At 36.9% G+C, this 19,416-nt stretch overlaps 3 protein-coding genes across 3 annotated transcripts in view; 2 read left to right on the top strand and 1 right to left on the bottom strand.

Moving 5' to 3' along the window:
- The first annotated feature begins 2,063 nt into the window (after positions 1 to 2,063).
- On the top strand, positions 2,064 to 2,714 carry LOC136798671 (uncharacterized). Its single transcript, XM_067055319.1, has one exon. It carries the CDS (start codon positions 2,064 to 2,066, stop codon positions 2,712 to 2,714), a length of 651 nt encoding a protein of 216 aa, XP_066911420.1.
- Positions 2,715 to 5,007: 2,293 nt separating this feature from the next.
- Positions 5,008 to 19,416, top strand: part of LOC136798681 (COP9 signalosome complex subunit 7b-like) — a 30,694-nt gene continuing 16,285 nt past the window's right edge. Inside the window, exon 1 of the mRNA XM_067055332.1 lies at positions 5,008 to 5,072. The gene's annotated coding sequence lies outside the window, so the exon portion shown is untranslated. The remainder of the gene's footprint in view (positions 5,073 to 19,416) is intronic.
- On the bottom strand, positions 9,783 to 14,373 carry LOC136798670 (uncharacterized). Its single transcript, XM_067055318.1, has 2 exons — positions 13,704 to 14,373; positions 9,783 to 13,570 (listed from the first exon to the last, which is right to left on the bottom strand). Exons 1-2 carry the CDS (start codon positions 14,371 to 14,373, stop codon positions 9,783 to 9,785), a joined length of 4,458 nt encoding a protein of 1,485 aa, XP_066911419.1.

Below are 19,416 nucleotides of genomic sequence, written 5' to 3'. Positions count from 1 at the left end.
TTAAAGTTATATATATGGAATAAGGTTTATAAGACATCATGGCCCCCGGCGTGCGCATCAAATTGAGGGGGCCAAAAAAATATGTCGCCCACCATGGTTGGGCGAGGAAGAAAATTTTCGACTTTTCGCCCTTATTTCACCTCTCTAAACGGTATATATAAGATTTTTCAAAGAAAAAAAAAATACTTTGCAAAATATTGGTGGGGCCATGGCCCCCCCCCCCCGGTGACGGGGGCCATGGTCATTGTTAACTGAAGGACTAGAAAGCTTCTCCGAGTTAAAAGGTCGCGATCGAGTTGTAGAGGTTTGAGTTAAAGAGACTATGTACTATAATACTTTGAGAAATAATATTTCCAAGTTTGTGTGATTTAGAACGATAGAGTTAGTGATACCTGACGTATATCGTATGCGAATTTTCAATACACCTATTTATCCAATAAAGATCCAATGCAAGAATAAAGCAACTCCATTTTCAATTCTCATTTAACGAAAGTATATTTTTGTCATTAATAATCAATACAATATACTTATATAACTTTTCCCACATTTGTACATTTATAAGAAAGATTTTTAAATATGTAAAACTAAGAACACATTGTTTCTAGCCTGTATTGTGCTGCTCTCCAAAGTTTCAAAGGAATGATACAAAGTTTCGGTAGATTTAAGATTTTTTCATGTTGTGAGGTGATTGGTCTGTAGCTCTTTAATCTTTCTAGTTGTAAAGTTGACTCCTCGAAAATTATAGTCATCCTTAAAAGGTCTGGGACCACTCAGACAGGAGAACCCTCCTGTAATTTTATAATTTGATATATACATGTAGTTAAACGAATTTTTTGATCAGATGCTGCTAAAATCATTTAAAGTTTAATTCTTAAACGGGTTTTCTGAAAAAAAACATCTACGTGGTAAGGAAGGAGCTACACGCTTTTTTTATAAGAATGGTGTAAATCCATTTCATCATGGATATTCTTAACTTTTTTGGGAAAATCATCATAAAATATTCTTACAGCATTCTTAGGTTTGGATCCTAATTCAGACTAGATTTGCATCTACATACGTCTCAAGCATAAAATGACATTTGTGAAAGAAGTGAGCCTTACTTGGCCGTAATTGACAATTTACAATTGCAAATGCTCTAAAAATGGCATTCTTAGCTTGAGTAGCCAATTTCCATGATGGTGATATTCTTAGCATTATTCTTAATTTTTTGGCCATTTTCATCATGGACATTCTTATAAAGTGTATTATTATAAAAAAAGCGTGTATCACTATTATAACAAGATAATTACTGATGGCCAAGTTTTGTGCTGTATTAAGCATAAACTATGTGCCTTCCGCCTAGGATTTGTTGACTCTATGTTTGCTTTATCAACAAAGTTGTTTTTGCACAAGGTTTCATTAAATTGTTCCAACATATGATAACCTTTCATAATATTGCATCATCAACATGCAATTGTTTGTTTGTTAAATCCAGAATAAAAACTAATTAAAGGTTTTACTTTTCCATAAATGTTCCCGTTGTCATATCAGACACATATTTCATATCAGGACAGTGTCTGCCTATTGTTATATATTATGCTGATATAAACAAAAAATGTTTTTTTCCCTCTTTCTCCACATCTGTGTCAATCCAATGCGAAAAAGGTTGTGAATTAAAAGTGATGAGTAAGCAAACGATATTACTCTTATTTGAAAACAAAACCTTTAATAGCTACTGTAGTTGAGGAGTGTAATGAGAAAAATGTTTTGATGAAATTTGTTTAATCCTAATAATCTCTGACATTTTCTACTTCTGTGTGTCTAGGTGTCTAACAGCGTCGAAAATTATTGAAGTTCCTGACTTTCTCATTTGTAATCTTTTGTGGTTATTGTGCTATAATCTTCTAAAAACGTTTTATATATTATATGGCAAATCCTTTGAATGTACCTACAATGTTATTATAATTGTGACCTCGAAGCAAAATGGTATAGTCTTATATTCTTTGTTCTTCTAGAAGATAAAAAGACAAAAACGTGTACTTTACTCAAACGAATTGTAGTTGCTGTTGGTGTTCGGCTAAGTAATGGCAGAAAGCACTGCTGAAGCAAAAGAGGAAGATGAAAAAAATATCGACAGTCTCAAAGGAAAATTTGTTATATTTGGAGGTGATGGGTCTGCGGGGAAAACTACGATGTTTCATTACTATTATAAAGGGGAGATACATCCAAATTACACTCCTGTTAAGTACGAATGTAGTCTTGGTTATAAAGTTTACACTTATAAAAAATCGGGAAAGAAGATCTTGATCGCTTACGATGATCACGAAGGTGGTGGAGAGGACTGGAAATTATGTAATCATTATGGTTACGAACTTGCAGATGTTGTTGTATTATGCTATACGATTGGATGGAGGTATAGCTTCGAAGAAATTGAGAATTACTGGCATTCATTTGTACAAAAATATGCCCCGAAAGCTGCAATAATCTTGTGTGCAACAAAAATAGATCTTAGAAACGATCAGGAATTTATTAAACAGCTTAAAAATGAGCAGAATGATAAACTTGTAACTACTTTAGAGGGAAAACAGTTGGCTGACAAAATAGGAGCTTTGGGATTCTATGAATGTTCTACATATAACGAGGAAGGAGTAAAAGAAGTTTTTGAGGCTGCAGCAGAAGCAACAATGTATGGAAAATCATTGCACAGCAATAAGTCGAAATGTTTAATTTTATGATATTTTTAATTGCATGATATTAACGTACTGATAAAGAGTGATATGCACCACTGGAGAGTCTTCTGAGAACTTTTAAATTTTTCCACCCAATACAAACAAAAGAAAAAGTGACGTATGGGTGGAACAAAAACAGGAAAGTCACATAATTTCGTGACGTCATTGCAGAGGTGCATAACATGAATCGGAGGAGCTGCTGGTGTGGACGAGATGAAAAAAGTAACTTAAAAATTTTTAGCACTTGTTATGTAAAACTCAAACACAAATACTTCTAAAATAATAGCACTGCTTTCTGAAAGATTATCCTTCATCTTTGAATCTAACTTGATAAACGAGCCTAATTATCACTTTCACACGAGTGATTCTTTGATCTTAGAACAGCATTTAATGTAAAGAATTTTTGATGTAAAAATGAAGATCATAGTATTATTCTACAAGAAGTTGATTTTCTTCTTCTCAATTTGCCATCGTCGTTTTTCCATTTTTTCCAATTTTTTCTTTTTTGATAATATCCCGCTCCGGATTATCTTCTTAACGAACACAAAACCGCAGACTTTGAAACTGGTTTTACAAAAATATGCTCCCATCTTCACACACAACTCAATATTAGAACAGATGAAATCTCTCTTGATAGGTTACTAAAGCATAATCAAAATAACTGAAATTGAAATAGGTATAAGTTTAGCATAACGAATAAAACTGTTGCATATCCAAGCCGTGAAGGGAAATGTGCAAAAAGAACTTTTTGATGCAGCTGCAGAAGCAACCAATATTAATATAATTTCTCTAATTGATTTGTATGATGTATTTGGTTCTCTTTACATTTAGAGTAATAATCTAATATTTTTCATTTTGATAAAAAAAGAAAGATTCTGCATCAATCCACAAACTTCATCTTCTCTTTTTGTTAATAGTAACGGAATCTCTTGAAGCATTTGTGGTAGCTCATTCAAATTTTAAACCTGTCTTTACCTGTCTTTACGATGCACTATTGTAAGTGCATTCAAAATTTCAGAAATTGAAAGACGAAAAAACCGTTTAGTAATAAAGTGAATTCCGCAAATTATCAACTTAGTATTGTACGGAACTTTTAAATAACTTTCGAATATTTAATAATTCCGTACAATACTACAGTAAGTTGATAATTTGCAGAATCCACTTTTTTATTACTTAACGGTTTTTTCGTCTTTCGAACCAGTTTCTTTCTGAAATTCTTCTTCCCCTCTGTCAAAGCAAAAGTAAATTTTACGTGAGCAATGGGAAAAGTGTTTTCCAAAAGGCATCACATTGTTCTACTTTTTTTCATCAGCAACTTGATTTAAGTTTCTGTCATCCTGAGGCTACACATCATTCTATTCTAGCCCTATTTTTTGAGAAGATTGCTTCGATGAACCCTCTGATACCATATTTTTGTGCTTAGGGTCAAGGGCTATCATTTGCCATGGTTACCTTTAGGGAAGAAATATTGGCGGAAATAAAATTAAGTGTGGATTTGGCATATTCGAGCAAAATCCGCTAAATTAAGTTTATATTAGTTTTTCAAGCCATTCACTCGACAAATTTAAATTTCCGTCTCGAAACGCGGTCAGCGAATTTGCTCCAATCTTGCTCCAATCAGTGGTCAGCGAATTTTGCGGATAATTTCAAAAAATTTCAAAATTGACCTTGGGAAATTTATCCCGAGTTTCCCTTATAACCATGAGATTACTTAGTACAAATCATACTAATCTGGAACTATTAACAATTAAGCCTTTATGAACTTTCTAGAACAATAATCTTGCTCCAATCTTGAGAAACACTGGAAAATAGGATAGCATTCCCTGCCATAATTTCACAGATTTCCTCTGCTTTCTGCCTGAAAACGCTTCCGTTTAGCCGAAAACGAAAGTGAAATTGTGAAAACGTCCGCAAATTCGGGCCCAGTCCTGCCTCTTCCGAGACGGAGGCTAATATCCAAAATACTTATTCGGCCATCTCCACCAAATTAGTCTCCCACAAAAATAGCTGAGTTTCGTCTAAGATAAACCCTTTTAGGCCAGGGCGATTCTCTCACGACCGACCATCAAAATCATCGATCAGTGAAAAAGAAGCCGCGGAAGGGCAGTAGAGTAATAAATTTCAAGTTCAACTGAAGAAGCGTAGAGTCTCGAAAAATAAAAAAGATACTGTTGTGGAGCAAGTACCATTATTCCGGACGAGAATATCGGAATTCGGGCTTTTCCGCTGAAAAACCCATCATATGATTAGCAAAATGGTAGCCTAAGATGTGATGATTTTGAAAAGTCAAAAATTGCATTTGCTTTTTAACTTTGCAGATCTCCTCTACTTATGGCTCATCTTTTGATATAATTTTGGATTGAGGTATATATTAATTAAATAGACCTTTGCTAGATGCGATGCAATTTGGACTACAGTACTTAGCGGTGAAAACATTAGGTCTGAATCACTATGACTATTGGGCCATTCCAGAATTTGTCTGTAACAGGGGGGCGGACGACACAGGATTTCCGAGGGTAAAAGTTTTCATTAAAATTCGAAATTTCCAAGGCGAGAGAAGAAAATGTATGAATTTCCAAGGCAATTGAGTTAAAAAGGGCAAAAAAGAGTGGAATTTCCGATGCATTTTGCAAAAGTACATGAATTTTTATCGGAATTTCCAACCACCACTGGAAAAGAGAAATTATTTCCGAGGCTAGAAAAAAATAAAAAATGCACGTCGTCCGACGGGGGGTAACAAAAATTTTCTGGAATGGCCCATTCCACGTCCAAATTTATAGCGTCTAAAACTTAGATCTGAGTTTTTTGTAGCCTGGGCGGGAATCCAAGCTCATAATTTTAGAAAAAACAAACTAGCCGTATTGTATAAGGGTAGCGAAGCGATCCAGACTCCACCTCAATATTCGCAAGTTGCTAGCAAAATAAGAGACTCTCTAAAAATCCCTCTTCTAATAAAGCCGCTATAGAGACAGGGTCGTAAGAGCCTTAATGCCCCAAACACACCACATAATCCACGGCGGCACAACACCCGCCGCTGCCCGCGCATCGCTCTTTTGTTTTCCTTCTAGTTATTCTAGTGTAAATGGTGCCTTAATAAAATCGAACGATATTCGTCGAACGATCGAACATTTTTATTCGAATCACGAATCGTCTGTCGAAATCATCACTAAACTAAACATAAAAATAAAACCATAGTCCGTATCATAGTCCGTATACGGACCATAATAAAACAAAAACAAAAATGTACAAAGATGGCTTGTTGGTTCTTCGGCAGTTTTGATTTATTTCTTGATAAATTCGACAAATTTGATTACCTCCGTACTTCTTTATCATAGAATATCCACTTGGTTTTACAAGGTAAGTTTCGTTCACCAAAACGGCACTCCTCCCGCCCGCGCGACTTTCAAAAACCTCTCATTGACTGACCTTATTTGATACTTGATACTTGCTGTGAAAAGTCAAGGGATGATGAAGATCCTTTCTGTCACCGTTCAAACTATTTTTTTCCATTTAACAGCAAAATAAACATTAAAAACCGAAGAACCACTGCTTAGATTGCTTAGATGCGTGCCGCCCGCGCGGCAATTTGATCAACTTCAGATTCTAAGTCCGTGTTTCGGCTTCCGGTAATTTTGTTGCTGTTCACTGCTAGGGTACACCATTTTAAAACGGCATTTTTCGCAGTCCTAGCTACCAAACCGAGAAAGCTTTCATGGCTTCAACCCAAACCATTCAAGGTCATTTTGATATTATTATTATTATTATTAATTTATTTGGTAAAGAAGGTCTAAGTTTTGTAAAATATACAATGCAGTAAAATACTGATGTGGACCTACTAAAATTGTAAAATAAAATATAAGATAGTTATAAAAATATAAATAAATGGATGATATTTATTGCATGATTATAATAAAATAAGTAATTGTATAAATATGTTAAAATCAATTTGTATTAAAGTCTTTATAAAAAAGTATATATTAACCTGGATTTATTAGTTTAAGATTGTCCTGACTAGACCAGACACAGGAACAAGAGGATTGATTAATAAGTTGGTATTAGGATAGAATTAATTTGGCAAAACTTGAGAGACAACCTACAGAACTTGGATTTTGACAACTGCACCGAAGCAAAGAGAAATAAATAAATAATCTAGAAGAGTTAGAATAATTTGATGATTCTAGTAATATATAAAATCATTTTGTAAGGCTCTACCAGTGGCTAAGGTGCCAAAGGTGATTTTATCAAGTTCTTTTTCAGTCAAACCTTTTTTAAATTGGTTGTAAGTCTTTTGCCTTAGTTCGACTGGTAAAACATTCCAAACGTTAGTAGCTCGATAGCAAAATGATTTCTTGTAACCAACATAATTATATCTGGGCAATCCAAGCTTAAATGAATTCCGGTTTTTGCGTTTGTCACTTCTTGAAATCAGTGAAGAAAGTGGTTTTGGTGACAGATTATAGAAAACTTTGAATACCTTTGATGCTATTGAGCGCTTGTAATAATACTCAGTTGGTTTCCACTCTGCCTTTTTCATGACTTCATAATCGGGTACAGACTTTTTAATACGCATTATAAAACGAGCAGCTTTCATGTGAATATTTTGTAAGTCTTGAAGATGATTTGAGCTACCCCAAATAAGTATTGCATAGAGGACAGACGGCAGAACACCTTGGAAATAAATTGTCAATAAGGTAATTTTCGACATGGCTCTCATAGTATAGAGTTTCTTAACTTTTGCGTAAAATTGTTGACAAAATTCAGATATATGTGCTTCCCAATTTAAATGCTGGTCTATTGTCACGCCTAGACATTTTGTATTGGGGACGCATTCAACAACTTTATCATTTAGTATTACAGCCTGTAAAGGACCAATAAAAGGCTTCTTTGAAATAAAAAGAATCTTGCATTTCCCTGGATGTATCGTAAGAGAATTTCTCTTTGAATACACTTCAACTTTTGTGGCAGTAACAGCCATTTTTACCATTGTTAAATCAACAGTGTCACCCTCCTCGAAAACAGTTGAGTCGTCTGCAAACATATCAAGCTCTCCATCAATAGGATTGACTTCACTTGGCATACCTAAAATGGATCCCTGTGGTACACCATATCGAACATTTGCTTTATCTGATGAAATACCGTTGACTATTGTATACTGAGAGCGATCATTTAAATACGATTTTATGTACTCAAGAAATGATCCAGATATTCCACAACCGGCCAGTTTATCAAGCAAAATAGGATGAGCTACACTATCGAATGCTTTTTGAAAGTCAATAAATAAAACAACAACAACTTTTCCCGAATCAATAGATTTCAGCCATTTCTCTATCATATGAAGAAGAAGATCTTCACAAGAGCTCTGTTTGCGAAAACCCCATTGAAAATTGCTGAAAAGATTGAATGATTCCAAATGACCAACTAGAGCATTGCAAATGAATTTCTCAACGACTTTACTTGGTATAGATAACAGTGAGATAGGAGGATAATTACCACAATCTTTCTTTGATCCCTTGTTTTTATACAAACAGGATACCCTTGCAGTTTTCCAAGTAGATGTAAAGGATCCATGCTCAATACTTTTACAAAAAACTTTGAAAAGGCTTGAAACTGATGTTGATTCATGTAATTTCAAATCCTTTGAAGAAATATTATCCGGGCCACAAGATTTTCCATTTTTAACAGCTGAGGAAAAACACTTTTTGAATTCATTGATTTCTGGCTCAATCTCTGATAATGTGGGGGTGATCATATATACATTTGAGTTGTCATTAACTGATTCAACATTCTTTGCCAATTTCTCTCCTACATTAGCAAAAAAATTTTCATTGTTTGAGATTTTTCAAAATTATCAGTTATAAGATTCTCGTTTTCAAGCAACGGTCCTATTTTTGAAGTATTCTCTCCACCGTTGTATTCATTGACAGTTTTCCAGAATGATTTGCTATTATTAGACTTGTCAAATTTGTTTTTCCAATAAGTAGCTTTTGCTTTGCGGATCAAGTTAGTGCAAGAGTTCCTTTTCTTTTTGTACTGTTTCCATTCAGCTGATCCTTTACCGGTATTTTTTGCTTTAACAAACAGTTTATAACGTTCATTAAGAGATTTTCTTATGGCACCGGTCATCCAAGGTTGATTATCACTTTTTACTTTGACCTTTCTTGTTTTAACATGGTTTGAAATGATGTCTTTATGAATAGTTTCTCAACACCATAATGCATCATCTGTGGGGTCAGAGATGAGCAAACAGGATAGGAGTCAATGAAGGTAGGCGGAAGCCGTGTTCGTAACGGTTAACACTGTAGTGTGCATTGAATATGTTCAAACTGAAATAGAAAATTGAACAAAAACTAAGTCCTAATGTATATATGAAAATAAAGTAAAATTGAAGTTTGAATGACAAAGTTCTATGTGTAAGCTAAGTATAATTGAATGCTAGTAGAAAAATAAGTAATGAAAAATGTATCTTAAACCTAATAGCCACTGTAAGAAAGCAAAAGGCAAAGGAAGGGAAAGCAAAAAGAGAAAAACTCACCAGCTGGCCTGAATGTGAAAGCTGTGTAGGCAGCATGTACACAGGGTGTGTTACTAACACCAAGTGTATGAAAAGTGACTAAGTTTGCATTGATAAGAGACTAATTTGATGTTGACTCCTTGAATGTCTCTGTTGAAGTGAGGCAAGTGGCTGAAATGACCTCTATTTATGCATTCTGCAGAACAGATGCATAAATTACAGACCAAAAATTAATTTGACAACAAAAAATGAAATAAATTAATTGAATAAATGACATAAAAAAATAAAATACTGACCAAACATATAAATTTCACAAAACTAAAGAAAAATACCAAAAGTGGTAGAAAAGTGTGTAAATTGCAGACCAAACTGAAAAATGTAAACAAACATGACAAAAACAAATGAAGACACAGAAAATGACACTGTGAAAAATGGTGGGAGTGTTGTTTGGGACTCTGAGATTTTGAGAACTTAAGGTTGCCTGCCTTAACACTCCCCCAACAGAATGAAAAATGTTTTTTTTTTTTTTTTTTTTTTTTGATAATTAATTATAAGCTAAGGATTCAATTCTTCAACCCATACAATTGTGAGGTGATATCAATTTCATCAATACCATGGATCAATATCAATGAACGGACTGAACGATGGGTTACACGTTTGGTTTTCTCGTTATTGTTTACATATTCGACATCAACTTCACGAATCTTTCCATCTCGACCATTGTTGACGTTCTGAATTCGACCAAATTGATAAGTAGATGCAAGACTTGACTCTTGCTTTGTGAAAAGCACGATATCTCCAGTTTTTATGTCTGTGTCGTTGTTGAACCATTTTGGTTGACTCATCAAGTTAGGTACATGAGCCGTGAGCCAGCACTCAAACCAAGTGTCGTAAATCTTTTTGTTTGTTCTAATGATCTTGTCGTAGTCATTAGACACAGATAATGGTTCTGTCGGTGATCTTTCATTGTTACGCCCAAGAAGTAGACGATTTGGAGTTAGTAGATCTGACATCTCGAAATGTTTATGATTTCCAACAGCTAGTGGTAAATTGTTGATTGTGTTTGAGATGGTTGATGCAAGTGTTTCCCAATGCAATATGGATAGACGTTCTTTGTTGATAGATTTTTCAATTGACTTCTTGATTTCAGATATCTTTCTCTCAACCCGACCATGAACATTATGTCCTCCAACAGGACACGTGGCAAATTCAATGTTGAGCTTGGAATGTAGATGTTGTTGAATATCGACGAGGTTCAATTCCATGGTTTCACATGCTTTTATTAGTTGACTTCCCTCATCCACAAGTAGCTTTTTTGGATAGCCCACTTCACATGCCAATCTTGTAAATGCTTGAAGAAAAGCAAGAGTGTCATAATTATCCATGACCTTGATTTTTGTTGATGTCGTTGTTGCACAGCAAAATACTACCAGCCAAATTTTGACTGTGGTTCGTTTGTGATGCTGGGAGTATGATAAGAATGGACCAGCCAGATCAGTCATTGTGGTGTAGAAAGCAGGTGCAATTTTGAGATTATCCTCTGAGAGAGGACCCATGATGACATTGAACTTCCGCTTTAGCAGGTAGCGACATCGTGGACAGGATGATCTGACCATCTTGACCAGTGATCGTCCTTCTAAGATATAACATTGCTGAAGAACGTAACGCCATGTTGTTTCCACTCCTGAGTGCATAGCGGTGGGGTGATTCCAATGAATGTCCATAATAATTGAATATGCCAATGGGGAATTCTTGTCGACAAGTGGGACGCAAAAGGTTGAAGCAGTGAGGTCCTTCATCGTGGATGTTGCCTTTCCAAGTGTAGAGATTTGATCGGTTGGCAGGATACGTCCAGTGAAGTAAAGAATTCCATCCTTTTCCTCTGAGATCTTCTTGAACTTTGATCGATCGTTGAAGTGCTTCACCTCTTGTGTTGCCTTCTTGAAGAAGTATTGTCTGGAGTTGCTGATATCCTCATCGGTCAAAGATGGTAATTGATTTAGAGGATTGATTTTAGAAGTTATGGTAAATTTCTTTCGAAGAGCATTGATGTATTTGATGACATATCCCATGATTCTGATGACCGTGTGAAATCTTTTGAAGTTGGGATCCAACAAGTAGCATGATAACTTGTACCTGTCTGATATAGCCTCAGGAAGTGTTAGTTTTGTGGAGGAAATGAAGCAATTGATAACTTCTTTTCGATCATCATCCCTTGATTCCTTTTTCATGAGTTGTTTGAGTTGTTTCTCCTGAGCATTGAGTGAGATTTCCTGAACTGATTGGTCTGGAAATGTTGATGCGTCTTGATTCATCCATGGATATCCTTGGATCCAGTGAGAATTTTGATCTATTTCTTTGATTGATTCACATCTTCTTGTGCCCAAGTCTGCGATCATGTCTTCGGACTTTAAGTATTTCCATTCATTGATGTCTGTGAATCGGTGTATTTCTGAAACTCTATTTCTTGTCCATTGCTTGAGATTCAGGTTGTCATTGCTAATCCAATATAATGTGATCTGTGAATCTGTGAATTTTATGGAAGACTTGTGCTTGTCTTTGAGGGCTTGTTTGATGGTATGTCCTGAATGAGCATTGATCATTGAAGCAAACAATTCAGCCCTTGGTTGGGTGTACTCTTGTGAAATCAGTTTTGAACGACCAAATATGAGTTGACACGAATGCAATCCATTTTTCCTTTGGAATCTGACATAAATAGCGATACAGACAAGATATTTGCTGGCATCACCAAATTCAAGTGTCTGGATGTCCAAGTTTGCTGCATCGTCTGGGATGATTGCACGTTTGAATCTGACTTTCTTGATTTCATCCATCATCTCGAAATGATTGATCCAGAGACTTCTGAGGTTATCTGGAAGGACGTCATCCCAATCCATCTTTCTTTTGACCAGATCGTGGAGGTCCAACTTCATGGTTGCTACAATTGGAGTGATAAGTCCGGTGATGTCATATAACTCTGCAACTTTGGCAACACATTGACGTCGAGTTAGATCCTTTGGGATTGTAGATTGCAGTGTTGGTTTTCGCCCTCGTGACTTCTTGGCAAAGTTGAGCTGTTGTACATCAAGTGAGATTTCGTCTTCATGAGGGAACCATCTAAGTCCAGCCACTGATACTGTTTCTCCATCATTTGATAGTGATTCTTGTGGTCTTTGTCCAGAGAAAGTGAACCCTTTTAGACTGAAACCACCATGACTGATGACAACTTCAAGATCGTCTGCCAGTTTGTGGGCCAAGTTGACTGTTGGTGCTCCTGATAGGCAATCGTCGACATACACATCATTTGAAACTATTTGATGGATTTGTGGATACTCATCTTTGAACAGTCGTGCAGTTTCCCTCAATCCTCTTTCTGCTTGATTGCCACTTGATTTGATTCCATATATGAGGGTTTTGATCACTTTTTCTTCTGGTGGCTTTGTAGAGTCGAGCTGATCTTGCCAAAGGTAACGCTGAAGACCCCAGTGGCTTGGATGTAGTTTGATTGAATTGTACATTTTTTGAACATCTGTGTGGAAAACCACGGAGTGACACCTCCACCGCACGAAGATGTCAACAAGACGGTTCATGTTATTCCTTCCCTTGGCGAGAAGGTCATTGAGCGAAAATCCAGAGTTGGTGGTCATGGATGCATCGAATACCACCCGACATGGTGTTGATACTGATGATTCTTTCCAAACGGCGCGCCATGGGATGTAATTTTGTAGATTTGATTGCGCCAATGACTGTTGCATTTCCTTCGGGAGGTTTTTGACATAGTCGACGTAGCCAAGTTTTTGGAGTTTGTGTTCGGAGTTAATGATGTCATCTTTGTCATCAGGGTTTTTGACGAGTCTGTGAAGCTGTTGATTATACACTTTGAGAGCAATGCCTCGATTTGGAGATAATCTGCTTGGACTGTCCATGAGTGGAAGAGTAGCAATTGACTGGTGGTTTTGTATGTCCACTGTGACAGAATCATCTATGAATTGTTGTTCAGTTTCTTCTTTGATGCTCATGATCTCGTTGGTGAGGTTTTTGCATTTGGCACATCCTCTGCAACTGACGCAACGAAAAGTTTGTTCACTTCCAGCACGTTCTGCTTCGTTGAAGGTGTTGATTGTTGATTGTTCATCATCAAAATGATTACTCTTACTGTTGAAGACGTCACCAATTTGTGATAGATAACCGAGTAAACGAATGTCTGGATTAACGTCATACCCATTGTGAAAAAAGACGAAGTTGGTTTGATACAAAGTGTGTTGATAAGTGTGCTGCACCAATCCTGTTGAAGACCTCATGAGGTCCCCCAATGATGCCAAATGAACCATCTGTGTTGACGAACTGTGATCTGTATATGGTAAGTCCGGATGGTAGTTGAAAGACAGGTTCTGGAAAATAGCGATTGTACTTCATCCCAATCATGAAATCTACATCACCTCCGATTGATTTAGGAACGCTAGGAAGGAATTGAATATTGTTACCTTCCTTGATGTAGCAATCTTTGATGTCATCGTAAACTTTTCCCTGTAGTGGATATTGTGGAAAGGTTTCAGTGATACGATCCATACATGGGCCAATCATCACGGCTTGTGATCCATGGCTGAGTGGAATTGATATTTTGTAGATACCACGTCTTGATACATTCTTTGAGCCACCAACACCATTCATTTCGACTTCGTATGATGAGTGTTTGACAGCGTTGGGTCCCAGGTGTCTGACTGCTTCGAAGCGACTGACAAAGTCACTGCAGCCAGTGTCGTAGAAGATCGTGTACGTTTGCTTGTTGATGCAGATTGACTGTAGCATAAAGATAGCATTGTTTGAGTCATCCACTTGTTGATGATGATTTGATTTGAATGTACTATGATAAATCCTGATGTCCTTTGAATAGGTTGGTAGTGGATGTTTTCGGATGCAAACGTCCTTGTAGTGTTCCAGGATGTCCTTGTTGACTTGTTCCAGCTTGTGTTCGTCGCAGACAAGGATATGCTTCTTGATCTTTTCATTAGCGTGTGACGGATGTTGACAAATAAATCTGTGTTGACATCTCCCTTCATTGTGTTTGCCTGTGCTGATCTTCGCTCCAGGGTAGAGGCATTGATGGCACAGGCTGTTGTCTTTGAGGAACTTCAGACGTTGGTCGGCTGTCATGTCTACGAACGTCTTACACGAGAAGTATTGGTATCAGCTTGGTGTTCTTCGGGCCATTGGTCGGAACGTGATCATTGGCACCACAAATGAAGCATGTTGACAATGATGGTTGTTGAGGTGGTGTTGGTTGTCTTGGTTGTTGACCAAAGTAGGATGATCCTCTTCCTTTCTGCCTTCCATCTTTATCCTTGTCTTTCCCAGGGGTGGTGCCAACATTTGAGTGAAGGATGGTAACTTGTTGTTGGATTTTGATCTCCTTCTCCAAAAAGTCGATCATGAGCTTCCATTTATATTTTCCCTCTCTCGGATTGTCACAGCTGTATGTAAGCCATCTCATCAGTCTGCTTTGGCCCAACTTGTTTGAGAGGTGTGTAAGTGCGTCCCCATAGTATAATTCATTCTCGATGTGATGCGTTGAGGCTAGAAGCATCAAATCTCGCATGGTATTGACGATTTTGCTGAGCGATTCTGTGATCTTGGTTGAGTCTTTAACCTTCATATCAATGGATGTGAGGGTTGCGAGCTTTTGCGAAAGTAGTAGCTTTCGGTCTCCAAAGGCGTCCTTGAGTCGAAGCCAGATTTCATCGATGTCATTTACGTTCTTAACAAGTTCAAACGCATGTTTTCCAAGGTGATTGTTTTTCACAAAGTCTGGTTGTAAGGATGTTGGTACGTGATCAGAATAAAGTTTTTTGAAGTTGTCAATGAATGTGTAAATATCAATCTCAGCTTCGTAACCAATGAATTTGGGCAATTTGATATTTAGTTGAACCTTTTTGAAAGAGTCAAGTTTATCAAGTTCTCGAGATTTCATTTCATCGTTTATGGTCTTTTCATACTGTTGAGCAGATTTGTGAAGTGTATCGTAGTTTGTCTTGATTGGACCATAGACTGCTGCACTGGTGTTGAGTTCAATCAGTTCCTTTAGGTTTTCTGAGATAGTGCTAACTTCTGACATGCGTGATTGTAGTTGCTTTTTGCGTAATTTCAAGTCATCATTTGTAACAGTTGTGATGGTGACGGTAAAGACTTTGGTGAGATATTCTATTGCCCGTGTAGCTTCTTCAGCGATAAAGGTTGATTTTTGAGAATTGACAGATTGAGTCTCTTTGGTAGTGGTAAGATCAATATCTTGAATTTGTTTCTGAATAATTTGGACATAGGTAGCAACCTCATTAATTGTTGAAGAGTATGGCTTACCATATTTTTGTTCATAGTTTTCCAGAGAGTCTCGATGGTCTTGGAGTAAGAAACGTAGCTCTCTATCTTTATCTCTGTACTTCTTGCGGAGCGCCTGGATGTCAGTGATGCAACGTTTCATGACATCAGTCGATTGTTTGATTAGAGGTGGAGCAAAGTCTTGAATGATGTCAAGGATTTCATCTTGATAGCCAATGAGCGAGAACAACAATGCTTTAACTTCTGGTTTACCGTCCATTTGGATGACTTGGTCGGACGACGGTTGAAGTTGGTCGGACGACGGTTGAAGTTGGTCGGACGACGGTTGAAGTTGGTCGGACGACAGTTGAAGTTGGTCGGACGACAGTTGAAGTTGGTCGGACGACAGTTGAAGTTGGTCGGACGACGGTTGAAGTTGGTCGGACGACGGTTTGAAGTTGGTCGGACGACACGTGAGTGAGTCGGACGACGAGTTGAGTCGGACGACAAGTGAGTTGAGTCGGACGACAAGTGAGTTGAGTCGGACGACAAGTGAGTTGAGTCGGACGACAAGTGAGTTGAGTCGGACGACAAGTGAGTTGAGTCGGACGACAAGTGAGTTGAGTCGGACGACAAGTGAGTTGAGTCGGACGACAAGTGAGTTGAGTCGGACGACAAGTGAGTTGAGTCGGACGACAAGTGAGTTGAGTCGGACGACAAGTGAGTTTGAGTCGGACGACAAGTGAGTTGAGTCGGACGACAAGTGAGTTGAGTCGGACGACAAGTGAGTTGAGTCGGACGACAAGTGAGTTGAGTCGGACGAGAAGTGAGTTGAGTCGGACGACAAATGAGTTGTATCACTTACGGTTGAGTTGAGTTGAGTCTTATTCCCAGTGTTTCCATAAGTCTTGAAGTTGAAACGATTTTTCGGTCTCAAGTTATAACTCATCTACCAAACAGCGGTTGGTCGGTGAATGTTGATTGAACAGTGCGTGATGTGGTGATGCATCAGTTTATGTTGATAACGGTTGATAGCGGCTCTGTTTGAATGTGGGGTCAGAGATGAGCAAACAGGATAGGAGTCAATGAAGGTAGGCGGAAGCCGTGTTCGTAACGGTTAACACTGTAGTGTGCATTGAATATGTTCAAACTGAAATAGAAAATTGAACAAAAACTAAGTCCTAATGTATATATGAAAATAAAGTAAAATTGAAGTTTGAATGACAAAGTTCTATGTGTAAGCTAAGTATAATTGAATGCTAGTAGAAAAATAAGTAATGAAAAATGTATCTTAAACCTAATAGCCACTGTAAGAAAGCAAAAGGCAAAGGAAGGGAAAGCAAAAAGAGAAAAACTCACCAGCTGGCCTGAATGTGAAAGCTGTGTAGGCAGCATGTACACAGGGTGTGTTACTAACACCAAGTGTATGAAAAGTGACTAAGTTTGCATTGATAAGAGACTAATTTGATGTTGACTCCTTGAATGTCTCTGTTGAAGTGAGGCAAGTGGCTGAAATGACCTCTATTTATGCATTCTGCAGAACAGATGCATAAATTACAGACCAAAAATTAGTTTGACAAAAAATGAAATAAATTAATGAATAAAATACTGACCAAACATATAAATTTCACAAACTAAAGAAAAATACCAAAAGTGGTAGAAAAGTGTGTAAATTGCAGACCAAACCAAAAAATGTAAACAAACATGACAAAAACAAATGAAGACACAGAAAATGACACTGTGAAAAATGGTGGGAGTGTTGTTTGGGACTCTGAGATTTTGAGAACTTAAGGTTGCCTGCCTTAACATCATCAGGATCATCAAACAAGTCGATCAAGCTCCAAGGTGCGCTTTCAAGATCATATCTCAGATTGTTCATATTAATATCCTTATAGTTACTAACTGTGATCAACTTGGGTGCATTTTGCCTTCTGAGGGCAATATCAAGGTTTGCAAAAACAAGGTTATGATCTGATATACATGTATTGAAGCTTCCAGAAATTGCAACTGAAGAAGGGTTTGAGAGAATTGCTAGATCAATTAAAGTGGAGGATGTTGGTGTTGGTGTGATGCGTGTCGGATCTTTTATAATATTTTTCAAGTTGTATGTATAAAGCATGCGTTTAAATGTTGCAGCAAGTGAGCTATCTTTGAGCATGTCAATATTTATATCTCCCAGTAGGATAATGTTCTTTCGATGACCAATCTGATTCATGACAAGTAGTAGGGGGAAATTTGTAAAATCGCTCGATTTTTTTAGTCAAAGCACTTGTTATACATTTTTGGAAAGCTAAGGGGTAGGGGAATCAAAATAACTTGGGTGCCAATTTTGTTTCGGACACTTTGGTGTGATTTTCGGACAAATGCGACGGTCTCGAGCAAAAATCATAGGGTGAAAAATTAATGAAAATTTCAGCTTGAGAAAACGGAGACCTGTTGTATATTTTTGGAAAGCTCTCAAAAAATTAAGATTAGTGATATATTGCGAGTATAGGTGATTTCTTTACCTAACTCGAGATATTAATCCTTAAAAACAGTGTTTTTCAGTGTTTTTCAGCCAGAAACAGCTGTTTTGTCCAGTTTTTGCGCTTTCGGAAGCTCAATATCTCGAGTTAGGTACTGAAATCACCTATACTCGCAATATATCACTAATCTTAATTTTTTGAGAGCTTTCCAAAAATATACAACAGGTCTCCGTTTTCTCAAGCTGAAATTTTCATTAACTTTTCACCCTATGATTTTTGCCCGAGACCGTCGTATTTGTCCAAAAATCACACCAAAGTGTCCGAAATAAAATTGGCACCCAAGTTATTTTGATTTCCCTACCCCTTAGCTTTCCAAAAATGTATAACAAGTGCTTTGACTAAAAAAATAGAGCGACCTCAAAAAAACGAACAAATTTCCCCTACTAAAGCTCCAATGTGTTGATGAATTTTTTATCCTTTTCGTGTCGGTAGATTGCAGCTACAATAAGTTTCTCATTTTTGATACTAATTTCAACAAATACAGTTTCAGTGCGGCCAGTTTTACACTTTATCTCATATTCATCAATATTCAAATTTTTGAGATGATAAATCAAAACTCCACCCCAGTTGTTTTTAGCATCTTTTCTGTCTTTACGAATAAACTCGTAGTTTGAGGCTGTAATCTTTTCATCACCAACCTCTCTTTTCAAGTGAGTTTCAGTAATAGCTAGTATGTCAAATTTACATTCGGATAGGACAGGGGGGGGTCAAGCAGTTAGTACAAGACATCATGCCGGTTAGTACCGTGGTGGTATACCTACAAAATTTTCAAAAATCAGTTAGTACTTGATGGTACTAAGTGACTGCTAGGGTGGTGTCAAGTAAAAAATCTAGGAAAACAGTTAGTACAAATGAATACTAAGTGCTACTTTTTTACCTTTTCTAGAAAAATATTAAAAATAAATACTAAAAGCAATCAGGGAAATCCCCCTCCATAAGAGAAATCAAAGAACCTAAGACATTTAAGTCTTCCCCTTTGGAGTTTGTTTGGTATTACCCTTTAGTTAAACACTATATCAGGGGAATTCCCTAACTATAGATTGATAAATAAAAGAAAAAAGTCAGTTGATTTTCTCCTAATGTTCGTAGGGTAATTCCCTGTACTTAAGAAAAGTTTTGTGTTTAAATGATGTCACACTTATTGGTTTGATATTTGTGTTATTAGTAGAATTATTATATGTTTATGTTTTTGGTTTACAGTGTTTCATTATTGTATCAATTGAGAAGTACTTCGTTATTTGAAACTCTTGTACATATATCGCTGTACAGCGTTGTGTTAAAATAAAATTTTTGATTCATTTTAATTCATCATACCAAATCAATAACTGTTTCAAAACAATTTTGGGAACATGGTTTGACA

The sequence above is a fragment of the Clytia hemisphaerica genome, unplaced genomic scaffold, assembly GCF_902728285.1.
Source record: "Clytia hemisphaerica strain Z4C2 unplaced genomic scaffold, Clytia hemisphaerica genome assembly, whole genome shotgun sequence".
Lineage (NCBI taxonomy): Eukaryota > Metazoa > Cnidaria > Hydrozoa > Leptothecata > Clytiidae > Clytia > Clytia hemisphaerica.
Note: the sequence above shows the minus strand (reverse complement) of the source record. Positions and strands in the feature narration are given on the sequence as shown.